Below are 21,405 nucleotides of genomic sequence, written 5' to 3' on the forward strand. Positions count from 1 at the left end.
AATGTTCAGTTTGGTTTTAGAAATGGTTTAACAACTGAAAATGCTATATTCTCTTTTCTCTGTGAGGTTTTGGACAGATTAAATAAAAGGTTGCGAATGCTAGGTGTTTTCTTTGATTTAATGAAGGCTTTTGACTGTGTTGACCACAAAATATTACTGCCGAAGTTGGACCATTATGGAGTAAGGGGAGTAGCTTACAATTGGTTCACCTCTTACTTTAAGATCAGAAAGCAGAATGTAATTCTCCGCAATATTGAGAGTGGTAGTGATGTTCAGTCTCAATGGGGCACTGTTAAGTGGGTGTTCCCCAAGGGTCGGTGCTGGGGCCGCTGCTGTTTCTTATTTATGTAAATAATATGCCTTCTAGTATTACAGGTGATTCAAAAATATTTGTGTTTGCTGATGACACCAGCTTGGTAGTGAAGGATCTTGTGTGTAATATTGAAACAGTATCAAACAGTGTAGTTCATGAAATAAGTTCGTGGCTTGTGGAAAATAATTTGATGCTAAATCACAGTAAGACTCAGTTTTTACAGTTTCTAACTCACAATTCAACAAGAACCGATATTTTGATCAGACAGAATGGGCATATAATAAGTGAAACGGAACAGTTCAAGTTCCTAGGCGTTTGGATAGATAGTAAGCTGTTGTGGAAAGCCCATGTCCAGGATCTTGTTCAGAAACTAAATTTTCTTTATTTGCCATTAGAACAGTATCTGAAATAAGTGACACTTCAACACGAAAAGTAGTCTACTTTGCATATTTTCATACGCTTATGTCGTATGGTATTATTTTTTGGGGTAATCCTTCTGATTCAAAAAGGGTATTTTTGGCTCAAAAACGGGCTGTTCGAGCTATATGTGGTGTAAGTTCGAGAACCTCTTGTCGACCCCTATTCAATAGTCTGGGAATTCTGACATTGCCCTCACAGTATATGTTTTCTTTAATGTCGTTTGTTGTTAGCAATATTAGCCTGTTCCCAAGAGTTAGCAGCTTTCACTCAGTTAATACTAGGCAGAAATCCAATCTGCATGTGGAATGCACTTCTTTGACTCTTGTGCAGAAAGGAGTGCAGTATTCTTCTGCATCCATTTTCATTAAGCTACCACAAGAACTCAAAAATCTTAGCAGTAGCCCAAACTCTTTTAAGTCTAAACTGAAGAGTTTCCTCATGGCTCACTCCTTCTATTCTGTCGAGGAGCTCCTGGAAGAGCTAAAAAATTAAGCAAATTCCAGTGTTACATTGTTGATTTTCTTTATTTAAACTTATGACTTGACACCCGAGTATGTTTTTTTTTTATATTTCAGTTTATCTGTTTCTAATATGGTGTTATAATTTCATGTATTGTCTTGTTCCATGACTATGGAGACTTCTCCTTAATTTGCTCCCACGGAACAATAAATAAATAAATAAATCAAATGGGCCGACTTGGAGCAGGAGAGGCATCACAGGAAATTTTAATTTCCACTGTCTATACTTTTACAAGTAAATTCATAAAACTTTGTCAGAATGACCAGGAAGGATTCAAGATTCACACTCATAGCAGTGGAAGTTCAAAAACATAACAAAATAATTTTTCTTACATGTTAAATTCATCATTTTTTCACTTACTATTGGCTGCATTTGTTGCTATAGGTACAGTTTTCTTCATAGGTAACAGAGATTCTTCTCTCATGCTTCAAGTCGGCCCATTTGACATCCTACCCCTCATAAGGGGCTTTTAATTTAATACTGGTTAGCATGTAGATGTTTGGTATATATGATTCATATTCAGTGGTGGAGATGCTTTTAGTTGTTACACACAGATAAAAGTATTCAATACATTTATTGGCTTTATAAATATTAAAGTATTCCAAATTCTTTATTATGTAGGTACATGCAGGATCCTCCAAATTCACATCTCTGTTACCACTGGCAGCAGATCCGACTCTACGAGAATCAGTTCTTAGTACGGTTTTGAACTTGTGTCACATAGAAAGTCATAGGCCTGAATTGGGAAATGCTGGAACTGTTGAAATACTCTTAGATGCTCTAATGGATCCCAGTATATCATACACAGGTGAGTGTTTTCCTAATTTTTTATTTTATAATATGTGATAGAAACATTACCTTAGTGAACAATGCTGGGGGGTGGGGGGGGGGGGAGGGGGATGAAGGGGGGGGGGGACATCTCAGAAGTGCCTGTGTCGGAAGAACCATTAAGACACACAGCTGCGATCTGTTGGAGACATATAACAACAATTGTAAATCAGGACACTCATATTGTTATTTTAAATGAATTTCATTAATTCGCTTAAACATCATGGTCTTCAACAGGCAGGAGCAGCCACTCCAATGGGCTGCTTCTGTTAAATATATTAAGAACAAATTGTGGATAGTGCTAATTTACTCAACTTTGATAAGTATGTGGACTGCTTTTAGATTATATTATATGTATTTGTGTACATCAGGAAAAAGCAGCTATATAGAGAAAAAAAAAAACACCTTTTTACACAGCTCAACTGCTGTTTTTATCTAGGACTTCAAACAAACCAGCTATATACATGTACCCAGAGCAGTATCAAATGCCTTATGCTGGAAAAGTTGAAACTTGTTTAACTCTCATAATACCACTGTAATCAATATGACCCGATAAGTGCACTGAGAATATATACATCCCTTGTTTTTGAAACTATTATTTTCAAAATAAATGACTTTCTCCCTCTGAATCAGTTGTATTCAATGATATTTTCTTCAGTTTTATGTTTACAACACATTAAAAATTCTTTTTGTTTCTTGAATGTAACATCTATGAAAAGAGAATGATGGCTCGTATGTTTGTTTTTATGTTAACTGATTTAAGTACTGCCAATATATCCCATTAAATTACTTGGGGTATTGAAGTATTACCAATGTATCCCATGTAAATTACTGGGGTATTTCTGACCCCAGTGAACTCAGTAAACCTAAAAACCTCTGGTCATAGGAGGATTAATATGAATGTTAGTGTTAACTCCAATTTCATCCCCAAGTCCACATATTGTAATAAATTGTGGAAGAAGTGATTTTTGAGTATCTCATTATTTCTAATTTCCTGACTGATTTTTCCATAAAACTTTTAAACACATCTGCATCAAAAAACAGTACTCTGTTATGAACTCCAGACAGAGACACACCATTTATAAGGATTTCTTTTGTAGCTTTAGTATTATGCTTGCAAATGTCACAATTAATTCTGAATTCACTCTTATTATCAATCATAAGTAACATTTGGGAGGAAAAGTATTTTATTAGGTACACCAGCTATCCCATGTGCAGATCAACATAGCAAGAGAGATTTCAAGTAATTGAGTGTCAGGTGGGAGCAATCAATGGGATTGTGTGCAAGACATGTGGATTAATTGCCAAAGGTGGTAACTCCTAGACCACAGTGTCTTAACAATGGCGTTGTGGCCAGGCTTCTCTTTGCATTATTGATGAAAAATAAAGTCTTTTAAATGTTCGTTTGGTACAAATCAGGTAATGCTGTTATGCTTCACTTACAAACTGAGTTTTTAAAGTGATATCAGAGATTGTATTGCTCTACTGAGTTTATTATTGACGTTTGTGGGAACTGCGCGGCTGTTAATAACATAAGGTAAAGCTGTCCTCTATACAAAGATTGGTTTGAACGCCTCATTGCTTTACTAGTTGAGGGATGTGGTATGCTCATGCCTTCCTCCAACCTTTGGATTGACTTATCAAGTCAGTTATAGAAATATTTAAAATTGAATATAGATTCTGAGCCATAGGTCATAAGCAAATTGTTGCTATAAATGAAAGAAACATAATGTGACAGAAAAAAATCGTAGGAACAATTGTAGGTTGAATGCTGAACCTTTGCATTTGCGACCTGGCATTTATCCACCTAGCCATTGAGTCAGATAAGGTTGTTAAATTGTTTGTCAGGCCGTCTGAAGAATTTGTTAGTTTGAGTTTTAATATTGTCCAAGGTTTTTCTGTACTAGACACAGTTCCTTCAGGTGAGTAGAACATTTTTTTATGACAGAAACTTTCAGTGACTTTACAACTTTTCAGAATGTCATCAGCAGCAGTCAGTATGTGAGTGACACTGAGTTTATAACTGGAGATGAGATTTTGTTACACATTCTACACTAGATAGATACTGTGACGCTTAACCTCTTCTACTTATTATGCTTTCGATAGAGCTGCTATCTTACAATATTTCAGCCTCATTTTGTATTTATTTTATTGGTTTGATTTGATTTTTTGATTTGAAGTCTTGGAGTTTTTCAGCAGATTTTTCATTTCAGATAAATGTGTGGCATATCATCTTACATCCACAAATCAATACATTTCTTTAAAAATTTAAATTACATGATGTCAATTTTTACCTCTCTATCTACATTATTCCATGATTTATTCAGTTTTCAAATTTATACTGACTTTTTGATCACCTGGTATAAAGAAACATAAGTTCTATGGTGTTTCTTAATGTCCTTTCCTCTGTGGTAATTGTTTGGAAACATTAAGAATCACATCCAGATGTGACTCTGTCTTCTGATTTTACTTTCTCTTGCAATATGTGTGGCACGTGCCACAGGTTGCTTGTCGCTGTTCTGCTGGTTAGAACCCTCCAAAAGAAAAATAACACAACTCAGTATCAAGGTCAGAAACACCGTGTTATGTATGTCTAAATACAGACATATAAGTATTCATATGAATTCATGACACTCCCAGTTATAGAAGTTGCTACAGCACTGGTTACATAATCTTAATACATATTTCATTTTTTCCCCTCACATCACAGTAACATGTGTTTGCTATGTGGCACCCAACCTGTCACAGATATTGTAATTTGATGGAACTTAAATACCTATATGCACCTACATTTACTCTGCTAGTTCCTACATCTACATCTACATCTACATACCTACTCCACAAGCCACTGTATGACACATGGTGGTTGGTACTTTGTTCCGCTATTAGTCATTTCCTTTCCTGTTCCAATTGCAAGTAAGAAGGAAAAATTGACAGTCTATATGCCTCTATATGAGCCCCAATTTCTCATCTCCATGATCCATAAGCGAATTGTGCATTGGCGGCAGTAGAATCATTCTGCAGTCAACTTCAAGTGTTGATTCTCAAAATTTTCGCAGTGTGTTTTACCAAAAGAGCGTCATCTTCCCATTTGTGTTCACAAAGCATCAACGTAGTACTTATGTATCGTTGTAACCTACTGATAACAAATTCAGTAGCCTGCTTTTGAATTGCCTCAATGTCTTGCTTTAATCAGACCTGATGGGGATTCCAAACCCTGGAGTAATACTAAAGATCTGGGTCATAGTAGTGTTCTATATGCGATCTCCTGTACAGACAAATCAGACTTTCCTAAAATTCTCTCAATATATGTAAGTTGACCATTCACCGACAGTACTTCCATTCTTATGTGTTCGTTCCATTTCATATTGATTCACAAAGTTACACCTACATATCTACTTGACATGATTGTGTCAAGCAGTACACTGCTATCACTGTCTTCTGTGTTCGAACATTATGTTTTTCCTACTCAGCAGCACTAACTTACATTTTTGTATATTTAGAGCAAGCTGGCCATTCATTGCACCAAATAGAAATTTTGTCTATGTTATCCTGTATCCTGTAAATAAAATAGAAAGAAACTTCCACATGGGAAAAATATATTAAAAACAAAGATTCCAAGACTTACCAAGTGGGAAAGCGCTGGCAGACAGGCACATGAACAAAACACACAAACACACACACAGAATTACTAGCTTTTGCAACCAATGGTTGCTTCTTCAGGAAGGAGAGGGAAAGACGAAAGGATGTGGGTTTTAAGGGAGAGGGTAAGGAGTCATTCCAATCCCGGGAGCGGAAAGACTTCCCTTAGGGGAAAAAAAGGACAGATGTACACTCGCACACACACACACACATATCCATCCGCACATACACAGACACCCTGTGCCTGTCTGCCGGCGCTTTCCCGCTTGGTAAGTCTTGGAATCTTTGTTTTTAATATATTTATCCTGTATCCTTGTACAGTAAGTCAACAATGGTACTTTTCCCATATACTGTAGCATCATCAGCAGTCACAGATTGCTGTTCAACCCACCCACCAGGTCATTTATGTATATAGAGAACAAAAATGACCCAATCACACTTCCCTGGAGCACTCCCATATCTGTGAACCTATTCTGTATGCCTGAATCTTCGTTAACAGTCTGCAGTGAGGCACTGTGTCAAACACTTTCTGGAAGTCTAGAAATCTGGTCTCCGCCTATTGTCCTTGATCCATGGTTCGCAGGACATTGTGCGAGAAAAGGGCAAGCAGAGTTTTGCATGAGTTATGCTTTCTAAATCCATGTTGATTTGTGGACAGAAGGTTTTCCATCTGGAGGAAATTTTATTATATTTGAACTGAGGATATGTTTGAGAATTCTTCAGCAAACCAGTGTTAAGAATATTGGTCTCATAATTTTTGGGTCTGTTCTTTTACCCCTTTGTATATCCAGTATTCCACTGTATGTTTTGCCATCACTTGTGGCTTTATGCTGTGTGAAAGATTTGTCATAAATGCAAGCTAAGTAAGGGGCCAATGCCATTGGGAACTCTGGATAAAACTGAATTAGAATTCCATCCAGATCTTCTGACTTGCTTCTTTTCAACTCTTTCGGTTGCATCTATACACCAGGGATGCCTACTAATATGTCCTCTATAGAGGAGTCTGTGTTAATTGTTGGTGTACATGCTCCTGTGTAACAATAATTTGTTAGTGTTGCTTATTCAGATTTTTCCCTTTATGTTTGCTGGAACCAACAAAGAGACGTATTCATCATTTCTATCATTTTCTGGAATCACAATCCATCTTGTATGCAGCCTTGGTGCCTTTGACATAATGTGCAGTTTGGCCAGATTATTTTCACACAATGTTGTCACGAGATTCAAGAATCAGGGATTGGTATGTACGGTTGGACTAGGGAGTGTGTGTGTGTGTGTGTGTGTGTGTGTGTGTGTGTGTGTGTGTGTGTGCGTGCGGACATGAGGTGACAAAAAACCAGCTGAGCATGTGTTGGTGAGGAATGGAAGTCATCATGGACTAACAACTGAAGTATCAGCATGAAAATACTATATATTCACATAAAAGTTAAAATTACCTTCAAGTGTGCTACAGAGAACCCAAATACACTTTTAAAATAAACAGAAGTTCTAAACTTAAAGGAAATATTGTCAGAGCCTCTGTGGCTCATAATACATAAAAAAATTTCATGTCACTCACTACAGGAACTAGCTGCTCTGGAGCAATCAAAGCACACTGTTTGTGCCACTCTCAGATGAGAGTAGAGTGTGGAGTAGATTTCCAGGTAGTGCGCTAATCAGACAGCCACAACAGCATAAAATTACCTATTGTGAATGTATTTTTACTCCGTAATTTTGTGTAAAATATGTAAAAGACTTAGATAATGAAATTTATCTCCTTCAGATATGTCATTCTCATAAAAAATAAAAAAATAAAAAAACAAAGTTGATACCCATATCTCAGCACTTAATGAAATTAAGTAAATATTTTGGTCTTTGTGACATGAGTCTATGGTCACCATTAATCTAGATGAAAAGTGATTAAAAATATCTTCAGTATCTTAAAAATTCTCTTAGGTCAGAAAGTTAGATGCCTCATCCTGTATATAACCCTCTGCTATCCTGACTGCTGGTTCCATTCTAGGGTTATATTTTTTCTCAAAGTAAGTTGTTCTGTAGTTATGATACTTCCTCCCATGGTTGGTATTGTACACTACTTTAATAACCCCTGCCATTGGGTCATTTAATAATAATGCCTTTGGGTGAGGAGTTTAAGCTACTTCCCAAAGTCCTTTATACATATTTACCTTTTTAACTGTGACCACACTGCCGTGAGCTATGCTGCATGCAGTGTGGAGCAGTGGTTGGAATTGCAGGCTGGTGTGATTTGGGTCACTAATTGAAATCCAGTCACCAACAAATATTTGTTATTGAGTGTTTATCATTTCTTCAAAGTTCTCAAAATTTCTTATGTTTGTAATATTTGTGTATTATGGAATTATTATTCACATATGGGCCCAGTGGAACCACGTAAGATATAATCAGTCAATGTCGCTTTTGATGATTGGTCTTCCTTTGTGTCTAAATATGCCTTTCAGAATGACCTCTCTGTCTTTCATCGGACCATGGTGTTCCAGTCTGTTTTATAATTTCCCTCTGACCAATTTTCCAATAAAATGTCTTGTCTGAATGTTTTTCTATCTCTTAACATCTGCCTGAGTTATACTAGCTTTCTTTAATATCCTTAATTGCAGCAATCCATTTAATTGACTCAGATTTGGTCTTACTCCTGTTTTTGTATAGAATTCTACTATTTGTTTTGTCAACTTAGTGGGTGCCATTCTTTTAACGTGCCCATAAAATTTAAGTCTTCATTTTCTCATGTCACCAAGTATATCTGTGTATTCTTCTGTTTCCTTATTCAGAGTGTATACAACCCAGGACAACCGGGAGATCAGGGAAAAACACGGGAATTTTTTCATCCAGGAGAAAATAGAGAAAAATATGGGAATTTTTTAGAATTCTGGGAATTTTTTTGTTTTATTTGTTAGTTAAATTTTTGTAATTTTGGCTGGTAAGAAACAGTACTCTAACAGCAACAAAAATAAAGAAAGAAACAACAACTTAAGTTTCAGAGGAAATGTACATATACAGCAACAAAACACAATGCTCATACAAGTGTCTGCCAATAGCAAAATGTGTCAAAGGATTAGGAAGATTATGCAATGCTTCATAACAACAAATTGCCTTCAATGAGTGTGACATCACAACTGTTTTCATTATTAGATTCGTTTGAGCAGTTGCCAGCGAGCTCATGCATATGCGCAGTTGAGTTACTCTTGTAGTACTTTCTACCGCTTCTGACTACAGAAGTGTGGCTGTTAGCTGTATAAGCAGTAGCAGCAAGCAGGCAGCGTAAGCTGCCAGATTCACTAGGGGCAAACTGGGGTATCTGCCCTAGGTGGCAATTTCAAGGGGGGAGGGGGGTTGCCAAATTCATATTCTTGAGGAAAAAACCTTGTTTCACAAAGTGCCTACTATCCAGTGCACATTGGTCTACCAAGTATTCATATGATTTTGAAATGCATCCCTGTTGGTTTTTTGAACATATTTTATGTTTATTTCTGAATCATAAGCTGATTTTTGAATGTATGCATAGTGTATGTCACATCTCTGCCAGGGGAGTCCCCATCACATCTCGAAATAAACCTTCCTGTAAACAGAAGGGGATGGGGCTATACGAGCTGAGCGGAATAAAGCTGAACAGGTGAATGCCAATTGCTGTTTGTTTATGTTGTTGACTGGATTTGCGAATGGTTAGCATTGGTATAATTGCCAGTGAAATCTATAGATTCAGTCTACTAAAGTGGAAATAAAGGACTGACAGGAATAACTAGTAAGAAAGTTACTGTATGATTTTCTCAGTGTACCCAAGAAACTGAAATTTTGACAGAAAATTTTTGGCCAGACCGCTACACTATTTAGGGCCAGTTGTTCAGTCCCTGTTTGCAGCTGCCTAAGTTCTATTCTGAGAGTAGCATGGAAAACGCGAACACATAATAACGACTAATTGGAAAATAAACACAGGATAACTAAGCCATCGATTGTGGCTGGGTTAGTGAAGTTAACCGGAGAATAACTTGTGACACTGGCAGGAATAGTTACAGAATTCGTAATGACAAGATTGTTTATTAGAACGAGGGAGGAAAAGAAAAGGGGGCATCACACAAATTATGGAAGAATATGACGATTCCAAATTTATATAAAGATTTTGTACTACTACTTTTCAATCTCATGCTTTAGAAGCTGGAGCGCATGAATGAAATCTAAAATTATTTCTGAACATAAAGCTTTTTGCTTGTAATAGGCCTAATAGGCATTTGATATTAGTACTTCGTGAATTACATTCTGTCGTGTTATAAAAATGACCATCTGTGCCAAAACAGTCTTGTTTATTGGGTGTATGTTACAATTGCTGCAATATTAGAAAGGCCTATTTCATTTTATCCAGCAGACAGTGACAAAATACACATAATCTGGTCGAGAAACCACACCAATCTTAGGTACTATTTGTGTTAACAGCTTTTTCAGTAGTAGACAACATTTCATTTTTTCTTGTAGCAAAACAAACTTTGATGAGGTAATAGATCTTTCCTAGAAAGGAAGGCACACCATATAAAGCTGTAGCAATGTTAGAGAGGAAAAATGCTAGGACTTAAGGTTTGAAGAAATGTCTACTGTCTTGTTTGTCTTTTGTCTTCACTGGTTTTATGTATCCTGTATTTAATTTTATGTCACACAAAAAAAAAGTTATTAGCAAATAGGCAACGAAGAGTGCAAATTTGCTGAAGAGTTCTTGTTCTCCCAGTTACAAGTAATCCCATCCAGTATTGATTGCGAGTATTAAAAAAAAAAAAAAAAGACGGGCTGGATGTCAAACTGGCCGAATGGGAGCAGCAGAGGCACCACAAGACATTTTAATTTCCACTGTCCTGGATATAGTTTGATGGCATCCATTACAAAATATACATATTTGACTTCCACAGAGCGAAATATAATGACGTGCAATAGAAGAATGCTGTATGAATAGGCGTGGTATTGCACTTTGGCACACTTTAAGACCAAATAACATGCATTACATTTCCTCGAACACATGTTTCATATATCAGACTCTTCAAAAAGTTGTGTGCTACAAAATGAACATATTTTTGGAAGTTTTTATTTTTGTCCTACCTCAAACACATGAGGAAGAGGGGGGGTGGGCACTATCTAATCTATTATTGCCGTGTTTCAGAAATCCTATTGAGCCGGGGCTGATGCATAGAGCAGTCTGAGTTGTAGTGGGGAGGTGCACAGTCTCCACGTGCCCCGTGTTTACGTTTAATGATTTTGCTGTTTCCTCTTCGTTTATTGCTCTCACATCAAATGAAAACAAATTGGATTTCTGGGGCCAGGAGTTATCAAGTGAAGTAAAATACATTCACGTAATTATGGATGGCTGAAATATGTTATTAATTTCAGGTTTTATTTTATTTTCACCTTTTTGACAGTCAAGCATTACTCGTCTTGCAGAACAATGAAGTCATTTTTGTCGGTTTGCTAAAGAAATTTAGCTTTTATTGATTTTTTCCGCTGAGCGCTGAGGCGGTAAATTTATTTGAAATGAAGTGTTTAATTCCACACTACTGGCTAGTTTCAACTGTTCGCTGCATTTCAAAAGTGCATGTTTTCATCTTCTAGCATGTATGGCATTATGTCATAATAAAGAACCAGACATGAGAATACAGTACTGGTACTCCAAGAAAATTTATGTCTGAATCTGGAAATACGAATCTGCACTTTAAGCTGAACTCTGCATTTTAGTATGGCTTAGGAAATACCGATGCTTTTGAAGTATCCTCTGATGTCTTGTTTCTTTTATGATGTAATGTAAGATCTTTTAATATTTTACACATACGAACATACGGACTTACTGCATAATCGTAACTGCACAAGCGCAGTGACACTTGTTATTTGACGCTCTCTGGCAACTGCTGAAATGAACCTATTTCTAACAGGTCATGGGAAAAGATTGTGAATGGGTGTGTGAAAAGTGTTGGTATTAAATTTCCTTTAATGCAAGATGAACTATGTGTGCGAATGTACGATGAATTTCTTAAATCACTGAGCGCTTGACACTCATTTAAAAATCAACTCTTTGAGGATGAACATTTAAAAAAAATTTGAGCCCAGAAGATCAGACATTTATCTCGTTATTGAAAATTTTTGTGTCACATTTGTGTGTGATGTGTCTTAAAGTGTAACACACGCAAAACAGATCAACATTATATGTGAAAGTTTAGCGTCTCTTGCAGCTTATTAATCTTTGAGACCAATATTATTGCTTTGCTTTTCTTGTAGCATCACTATGTATATTAACTTAAACCATTAACTTTTCCTATTTGTGTGCACACGCTACTTCATAGTGATATTGCTGTTGGCTGACCACATCACATGTCCTATGCTCTGAATATCTGCTGTCATTAGCTGGTGAGGTCACATGACATGAGCAATGACTGGCTTACAAAATTGCAACGCAATTTGGATTTCAATGCTGTTTTTGGTGGAATTCAAATTTGCATTTTTGTAATACAAAAATATGCAGCGTACATGTTGCTGCACTTCAAAAGATCATTTCAAAATGTGCTGTATTGTTTTTGTTATTGAGTTTTGTTTTATAAAGGGCCAGAAAATTTAAAGCCGGTGTATAAAACCATAACCATTCAAAGGCTTGATAAGTTTTACAGTTCTGAGGAAAAATATGCTGTCACTTAACATGAAAAAAGTGTAATTTCCTCTGGGAGAAAGTGTATTTTTAACCAGAAAATCCGGGAATTTTTTTTCTTGTTCGCGTATACACACTCTTATTACTTCTCAACCTATAAGTTTTTCCACAGTTGTTTTGGGGCCTAAGATTTTGGGGCCTAAGATCTTCCTAATAATCTTTCTTTCTCTCTTTTGAATTTCTTCAGTATTCCGCTTTTTATTTTAAATTAAAGTTTCTGCTCCATAAAGACATTCAGTTTGATTACAGTGCTTTAATGTCTAAGCCTACTGAACTTGGAAAGTGATTTTTTTATTCAAAATATTTTGTGTTAATCTGAATACAGTTGCCAGTTTTTGACAGTGAACTTCATTTGTAGCTTTTTCCAAACCATTTTCTTGTATGATTTCCCCCAGGTGTTTAAATCAAGAAACTCTTTTTATTTTTGCATATTTCATGTTCAAAAACTTTGGTGCTGATTTGTTGCATGTCATATATTCAATTTTTGTTGAATGATATTTCTAATCCTACTTTTACCACAACTTCTTTAAGAATTTCATTTTGTTTTTGAGCTGTGGGAATATCCCTAGTTAAATTTGCCAGATCGTCTGCAAAGATGAGGCAATCTACTCTAATATTTTCAGAATGAAATTTTCACTCTGCAGTGGAGTGTGTGCTGATGGTAGAGATGAGGTACTGGCAGAAGTAAATCTGCGGGTGTGGGCCGTGAGTCATGGTTGTGTAGCTCAGGTGTTAGCGCACTTGCCTGCAAAAGGCAAAGGTCTCGAGTTTGAGTCTCGTTCTGGCACACAGTTTTAATCTGCCAGGAAGTTTCATACTCTAATAGTACTTCTTGATTAATTGATCTATATTTTGACTTGAGTTTTACTCTCACCATTCTGTAGTTCCTTTTTCCGAAACACAGTTAAACAGTAATGGGGAGAGTCCATCCCCCTGTCTAACACCAGTTTTCATATCAAATGGTTCAGAAATATCTTCCATGAATTTAACTTCAGAACTTGTGTCTGTTAGCATTTCCATAATCAGTGTTAGAGTTTCATTATGTAGCCCTTGTTCCTTTAAAATTTGGAGAAGAGATTCCTGATCAATTGAGATGTAGGCCTTTATAAAATCCGGAAGTATACATACAATGTTGTTACGAGAAATGCAAGGGATTAGTTTTAAATCAATAATTTGTTCTAGACAGGATCTGTTTGGTCTAAAGACTGTTTTGTATTCACCGGTTTTAGGTTCTAACGGTTCTGGGGCTTGATCAAGGAAACATTGCGAGAGAATTTTGTATGTGACCAGGAGAAGAGAGATTCCTTGGTAATCATTAACATCAGTTCTATCCCCTTTTTTATGCAGTGGGTGAAATGGGGCAGTTTTCAATCCTCAGGTATTTTCTCAGTTTGCCAGATATGTACTGTTAGTTGAGTGATCTCTTTTATAGCATTAGAGTCAGCTGATTTTAGTAATTCTGTGATTATACCATCTTCTGTGGATGTTTTATTGTTTTTAAGTCTCTTAATTTGTTTAGTTATTTCAATTTCATCAGGTTCCTTAGAGTTAGAGTTATGTTACTAGTTTCTCAAAATAATTAGCAAGTATTTTACAATTTTCCTGGTTGTTAAGAGCTAAACTGCCATTTTCATTTTTGAAATGAAGTCTTTGAGGTTGGTAACTGGTTAGTTTTGTTTTGAATGTTTCACAAAAGTTTCTTGTATTGTTCTTTTCGAAGCCTTTCTAAAAGTTGACCAGTTTGTAGTGTCTTGTAGTCTGTCAGACTAATTTAGATGTTTATTTTCACACAGTTAGAAAGGTGTATCTATTGTAATTTTTGTTACTATTCCAGTTTTTGAATGCCTCTTACCTACACTTAACTGTTGCATCACACTCTACATTCCACCAAGGGTGTTTTTGTTACTTCCAAAGTTGAATTAAATTTGTGCCTCTTTGATGAAATTTCCTTTTAGACTTTGCCAATTGTTGGATTGTTTTTTGTCAGGTTTGCCTGTTAAAGTTGGAATTATTTTAACAGTGCCAAATTTTGTGACAACATTTTTTGTTTTGAGCTTGAAGTTTGACGTTTATTTGCATTAAATAATGGTCAGAATCAATATTAGCCCCTCTCCTAAATTGGACATTTAAAATTTCTTTGTAATTAGGGTATGAAATTGCTACATGATGAGTTTGAAATTCCCCAATAAATGTATTGGGTGCCTGCCAAGTTTTTTGTTTTGAAGGGTTCTTTTTAAAATGCACTGACATGATTTTAATGTTAAAATTTTTGCATGTTTCAACAAGTCTTTGGCCATTTTGGTTTGTCTATTTATGCACAGGAAATAAACCTACTGTTTTCTTATGTTTTTTCTCCTTACCTAATAGAGCATTAAAATCACCCATAAAAATTTTAACATGGCTTTAGGGAATTTATGAGATGATCCTTTCTAATGTTTCCCAACCTTCATTAACTTCTTCAGGTTTTTAGCAGTTATGACTGCCATATGGGCGTTAATTAAAGTGTTTGCTTTATTTGCACATTTAAGAGAAATTGGTTTTTTACCCCTGTTATTAAATTAAAAATATTTTTGGAGACTGCAAAATAAGATCCCAGATGTGGTGTATTATTAAGTATTCTTTTATCAGTTTTACTTTTAATAAGATGATAATTGCCAAAATACACAGTGTTATTGTCCGTATTTGAGTTTCTTGATGTGCTGGCTGCCCCAGAATCCGAAAGACCAGTTGCTCCAGTAATACTGAGAGTGGATCGACACATGGGGTAATATTGTGATTATCAAAATGCTCCATGACAATTGTACCTGGGTTGAGTACACTCATTGAGTGAACTCAGAGTGTTAACAATGGAGAGCTTAGTTCCAGAATATAAGTTTCAGCCGCACCGGTGGTGATCAGACGCTGATCACTTTGCCGATTACTACAAGACAGACACAAAGTGGATTCAGTTTTGTTTTGCCTTGGTCCAGGAGTGCTTATTCTGTATTTGCAGCTGTCCACCATATCTTATGGAACATTCACTATCTGCCACCTGTGACCCGTCCAATACCGTAGGCAGGGTTGGCTTTTTAGACTTCTAGTTACAAAGTCTATATACCTATTACGGAATATTTGATGTTTGTATAACTAACTGCACTGTCTATCCAGAATGCAGTTCTGTTCTATCTGTAGCTGGCCGGTGTGGCTGAGCGGTTCTAGGCGCTACAATCTGGAACCGCGCGACAGCTACGGTCGCAGGTTCGAATCCTGCCTTGGGCTTGGATATGTGCGGTGTCCTTAGTTTAGGTATGTTTCAGTAGTTCTAAGTTCTAGGGGACTGATGACCTCAGAAGTTAAGTCTCATAGTGCTCAGAGCCATTTGAACCATTTTGTTCTATCTCTACGTTGATGTCCATAACAAACATGCTTTCAGTGCTAAGTGTTGTTCTTCATTGATGACCCTGCTTTCAAATTTCCATGTGACATTGTTTGGTGGTAGTTGTTACTTCAAAACATGTACATTAGTGTGGCTCCAATTAGGCAACGTAAGAGCTGTTATCTGCAGGGAAGGGAACAGAAAACAAGCAGTATATTGTTCTCATGGATCATATCGTCAGGAAACCAATGGATTCCTAAACAGCAGTAAGTCAGCTGCACTTCAGACATTGACCAGTGTTTTAAGGAGATGCTGGTCATGACCTGATGTAATAGTTGAAAGGATCTGAACAAGGCACCAAATACAAGAAGTGGGCTGATGTAATATGTTTGATTGCAAATACACACATCAAAAATGGTTTTGCTTCACCTCGGTTCCAAGAGTTCCGGATTCTGTACAGAAAATTGGAATAGAGATCAACATAAACATTATTTCCGCACTTTTTATTGCTCATGAAAACCACACATTGCATGTTGTACCACCATACAGTGAGACCTTCAGAGGTGGTGGTCCAGATTGCTGTACACACTGGTACCTCTAATACCCAGTAGTATACCCAAGGCACAGTTGGCCCAGATTGTCCCACTCCTCCATGGCGATTCAGCGTAGATCCCTCAGAGTGGTTGGTGGGTCACATTGTCCACAAACAGCCCTTTTCAATCTATCCCAGCCACGTTCGATAGTATTCATGTCTGGAGAACATGCTGGCAACTCTAGTCGAGCGATGTCGTTATCCTGAAGGAAGTCATTCATGAAATGTGCACAGTGGGGGCACGAATTGTCATCCATGGAGATGAATGCCTTGCCAATATGATGCTGATATGGTTGCACTGTTGGTTGGAGGATGGCATTCATGTATAGTACAGCTGTTACAGCGCCTTCCATGACCACCAGCAGCATATGTCGGCCCCACATAATGCCACCCCAAAACTTCAGGGAACCTCCACCTTGCTGCACTCGCTGGACAGTGTGTCTAAGGCATTCAGCCTGACCAGGTTGCCTCCAAACATGTCTTCGACGATTGTCTGGTTGAAGGCATATGTGACACTCATTGGCAAAGAGAACATGATGCCAATCCTGAGTAGTCCATTGGGCATGTTGATGGGCCCATCTGTACCGCACTGCATGGTGTCATGGTTGCTAAGATGGACCTCGCCATGAACATCAGGAGAGAAGTTGCACATCACGCAACCTACTGCGCACAGTTTGAGTCATAACACATCGTCCTGTGGCTGCATGAAAAGTGTTATTCAACAGGGTGGTGTAGCTGTGAGGGTTCCTACGAGTCATAATCTGTAAGTAATGGTCATCCACTGCAATTGTAGCCCTTGGGTGGCCTGAGTGAAGCATGTCATTAACAGTTTCTGTCTCTCTGTATCTCCTCCATGTCCGAACAACATCACTTTGGTTCACTCTGAGACACCTGGACACATCCATTGTTGAGAGCCCTTCCTGGCACAAAGTAACAATGCGGACACAACCGAACCACGGTATTGACTGTCTAGCCATGGTTGAACTACAACAACAAGAGCCATGTACCTCCTTCCAGGTGGAATGATTGAAACTGATCAGCTGTCGGACTCCCTACGTCTAATAGGCCCTGCTCATGCATGGTTGGTTACATCTTTGGGCAGGTTTAGCGACATCTCTGAACAGTCAAAGGGACTGTGTCTGTGATACTATATTCGCAGTCAATGTCTGTCTTCAGGAGTTCTGGGAACCAGGATGATGCAAAATGTTTTTTGAATATGTGTGTATGTAGTTTTAATTGGATGGCACGTAGAGGCATCATTATAGAATGAGGGAGAGAAGCTCAGTAGCTGAGACAAATTCCAGGCCAAACTAAAGAAAACATTTGATGACAGTCAGCAGCAAGTCTCCATAGCAGAACAACAATTGAAGACCAGAGGCCAGTGTCATGGGGAGGGCCACAATGTGAATCTGAATGTGACAGAAGCTGAAGAAATATCAGATTTGATGAAAGGAGTCACAGAAGACATGTACCATGCTTTTCTTGTGAAGGATGTCACAGCAACACTGGATTTAATTACCAGAAGACGTGTACCAAGATTTTCTGGCAAAGGATGTCACAACAACAAAAGAATTCATCATGTGGTGCTAGCATGTCAAAATAAATGCAACAGCAAAAGTGTAGGACAAAAGAAATATCATTGATTCCTGAAAGTGGTCTTTTTGGCAGTTGTGGAAGACTTCATGACCTCACCTCTCTGATTTGCCAGGTAGTAAGAAAGAGATGGAGCAGTGTATGGCAGTCAGAAATGTCAGTTCAAGTACACAAGAGGTGGCAGCCATGAATGTCCATCCAATATGTCAGGAGGTAACAAAGAATGTTGAAGAAGGGGTGTACCTGTCTTAAACACAGTCTCCACCATGTATTGAAAGTGCCATGAAGAATGAATTTGCCCAACTCAGACTTATGTCCCAACCATCAAACAACAACTCATCATCCAACCAATACAGGTACAACCAAACCCTCTGCCAAGATCAGATACTTGTAGAACAGGACACACACCAGCTTGTTTCCACTTTGGACGCTAGAGCTGTGGAAGTGCTAGCCTATACACGTGGTCTGCATGCTCCTGCGGTGCCTGAGAGAGAGCAAGAATACACTCAGTGAAAGTTTTGTGGGAGTTGCCAAAGATGACTGATACTTCCCCCCCTCATAACAAAAGTGAGTAAGGGCTTGGCTACAACCATGCAAACACGTTTGTCCACAGTCACAAGGATATCACGCACTCACATTCACTAGCACATAGGGTGCGAATTTGCAGTTTGTGCATATGCAATGCGCTTTTTTTACTACCAGAGTTGGGTAACATTTATTCAAATGACGAATGGTGAAAACTCATTAAAATTATTATACATTATTCATTAATAACAAATAAAAATAGTTATTCAAAATGTTATTTATTTATAGAGATAAAAAAATTTATTCATCATCTGTGAATAAAAAACATTACGAGCGATACGAGGGCGTGCTGAAAAGTAATGCCTCCGAATTTTATACGTGAAAACTCTATAAGCCATTAAATAAAACAATGTTTTAACGTTGTATGTCTTTATTATTCATGACTACATATTTGTGGCCCACTGCATCTATGCGGCCCTAAATTATAGTGTGTAACACTGTGGTGTGTAACATAATTATGTTTGATGTGTTAAAAACATTGTGCTGTAATCGAGTTTTGAATTTGAAGAGTTTGTCCACATATGAAGCACCTTCTCCCTTGAGCATGACAATGCCACATCACACATGAACGCTGTGACATCTGAAGTAATCTGATGCCCTGGGTTCATCGTCATTGATCATCCATCCCCCATACAGTACTGAACTGGCCTCGTCCAGTTTTCATGTTTACAAAATTAAAGTTAACCTTCAGTCAAGAACTTCACTTTGATAGTAATGTAGTGGTGCAAGCAGAGGTGAGGTTGTGAATCTTTCAGCAAAGTCAAATATTCAAGGTGACTATGTTGAGAAAGAAATACGAGTAGACATGACGAATAAAGATGTAGAATGTTAAAAATGTTTGTTTTATTTAAAATGCTTTTAGTTTTCACATAAAATATTTGGAGGAATCACCTCCCAGCATGGCCTTGTAGATAAATTTGGAATCCAGTGGCATTTATTGCTCCAGTTCTTTGTCATTTATCAAACAAATCTACTTTCTGTTGCCCTTAATTTAGTATTCAAAACAACCTTTTTCTTTAATTAAAAAAAGAAAATATATGATCGAAAAGTTTATTGGATTTGTGAAGATTTGACACTCTGACCCACAAAAGAAAATATGTTCTACATATGTAAAGAGGATAGTGGTGCTTTACATCTCCTGAAATTGTGTTTATTTCAGGATAAGGATACCATACATAACTTTCAAATCCCAATTGTCTTCAGCAGAAATTGAGATATCATCATTTCTACTGTACTTTTTTTTGCAAATAATTCATTGTGATTTCACATTGGTTTCACCGGTTAAATCACGTAAAAATAAGATTTTCTTTTTACAGAGTAACATCATTTGAAACTCCTGATCCGATTTCTTCTTTTCTTTGGCTATTATATGTCTGTAGTTTGTTGGAAGTCTCCCTTTGTCATTGGCAACAATGCAGGTACAATGTTTGTTTTTAAATCATGGGTAAGACATTGCTGTAGTAATTGCAGTTGGTGCAGAAAGACAAAAAAGTCCCACTTGTCTTTTGACACTTCCTTAGTAAATAGTTACTATGGTCCTGCGGTATTATGAACTTTATGTACCCAAACCCAGTGGCTCTTTTGGAATTTTGCAGTTTTCTCTGTGTAAATGCATAGACACGTCACATTGAATAACTATTCCATCTTCTAATGTAAATGTTACTCGGAGTTAAGTCTAAAGCATTTTTGAATGGCTTCTTAGTGTTTGCAACCACTGAGTTTTTGTTTGGTTCACTAATTGTGTAGCACTCAAAACTTGAAAGAATTGCATAATTATATCAAGGAGGCACCCATATCTGAGAGTGTTAGCAATCAAAGGAAGGTTTTGCAGATTAAGATTTTTGTCAGCTGCGTTCTCATCTTTGGCAACTTACATAGAGTATTTGCCCATGTTAGAGGGGGGGGGGGGGGCTGCAGGCGGAAGGTGCAAGCAGATGTAGGTGCATGCATGCAGATGTAGGTGAAGTTGTACACAACCAGAATGTGGGTTTGAACACTACAGTGTTTTACTATCATCGTCCTGTACCTTTGCTAATCACCCACTTCCAAACCGTCTTATACAGCTAGTTAGAAGGGGTTCTACATTTAGACCTTGCTTTTTTTGTCATTGTTAGAGGTGAAAGAAGTTACAAGTAACAGAGCAAATCATAGGACCCCAAACCTTAAGCTTTGTGGTCTGGAACTAAACCCACTGATCCACTGAGGCAAATTCCTTACCAACCATTAACAAGTTATTTATCTAACAGAAACTGAACTGAGCCACAGGAACACAAACTAATTATAGAATTCCATACAAGAAGTAAATAAGAAAATATGGTAGTGTTCTATGTTAATTTGAGCTACAAATAATTTATTCATGAATAAATTATTCCAACAGGATGGAAATAAGTATATGTGATGTACATGTACAGAGAAACAAGGTTTTCTTTTTGGGTCATGTCTTTTGACTGGTCTGATGTGGCCTTTGTTTGCCAACCTCTTCATTTCAGAGTTGCACTTGCAACTGTTGACCTCAATTATTTGCTGAATGTATTCCAATGTCTGTCTTCCTCTGCTGTTTTTCCCTCCACAGTTCCATCCTTTACCATGGAAGTCATTGCCTGGTGTTTAACAGATGTCCTGTCATGCTGTCCCTACTCCTTGTCGGCATTTTCCACAAATTCCTTTTCTGTCCAATTCTGTTCAAAACTTTCTCATTTCTTACCTTATGAGTCCAACTAATTATCAACATTCGTCTGTAGCAGCACATCTCAAGTGCTTCGATTCTCTTCTGTTCTGATTTTCCTACAGTCCATGTTTCACTACCACACAATTCTGTGCTCCAAATGTACATTCTCTGAAATTTCTTCCTCAAATTAAGGCCTGTGTTTGATGTTAGT

General features: G+C 37.4%; 1 protein-coding gene across 4 annotated transcripts in view; it reads left to right on the top strand.

Annotated features, from left to right (window-relative positions):
* The window catches only part of LOC126273185 (armadillo repeat-containing protein 5-like), a 233,335-nt gene that overhangs the window by 22,493 nt on the left and 189,437 nt on the right, over nt 1–21,405 (top strand). For all 4 annotated transcript variants that reach the window (XM_049976704.1, XM_049976722.1, XM_049976712.1 and 1 more), the window contains one exon: nt 1,874–2,060. In XM_049976704.1, coding sequence (XP_049832661.1) covers nt 1,874–2,060 — 187 coding nt within the window. The remainder of the gene's footprint in view (nt 1–1,873; nt 2,061–21,405) is intronic.

This window comes from Schistocerca gregaria, chromosome 1, assembly GCF_023897955.1.
Source record: "Schistocerca gregaria isolate iqSchGreg1 chromosome 1, iqSchGreg1.2, whole genome shotgun sequence".
NCBI classification, from domain to species: domain Eukaryota; kingdom Metazoa; phylum Arthropoda; class Insecta; order Orthoptera; family Acrididae; genus Schistocerca; species Schistocerca gregaria.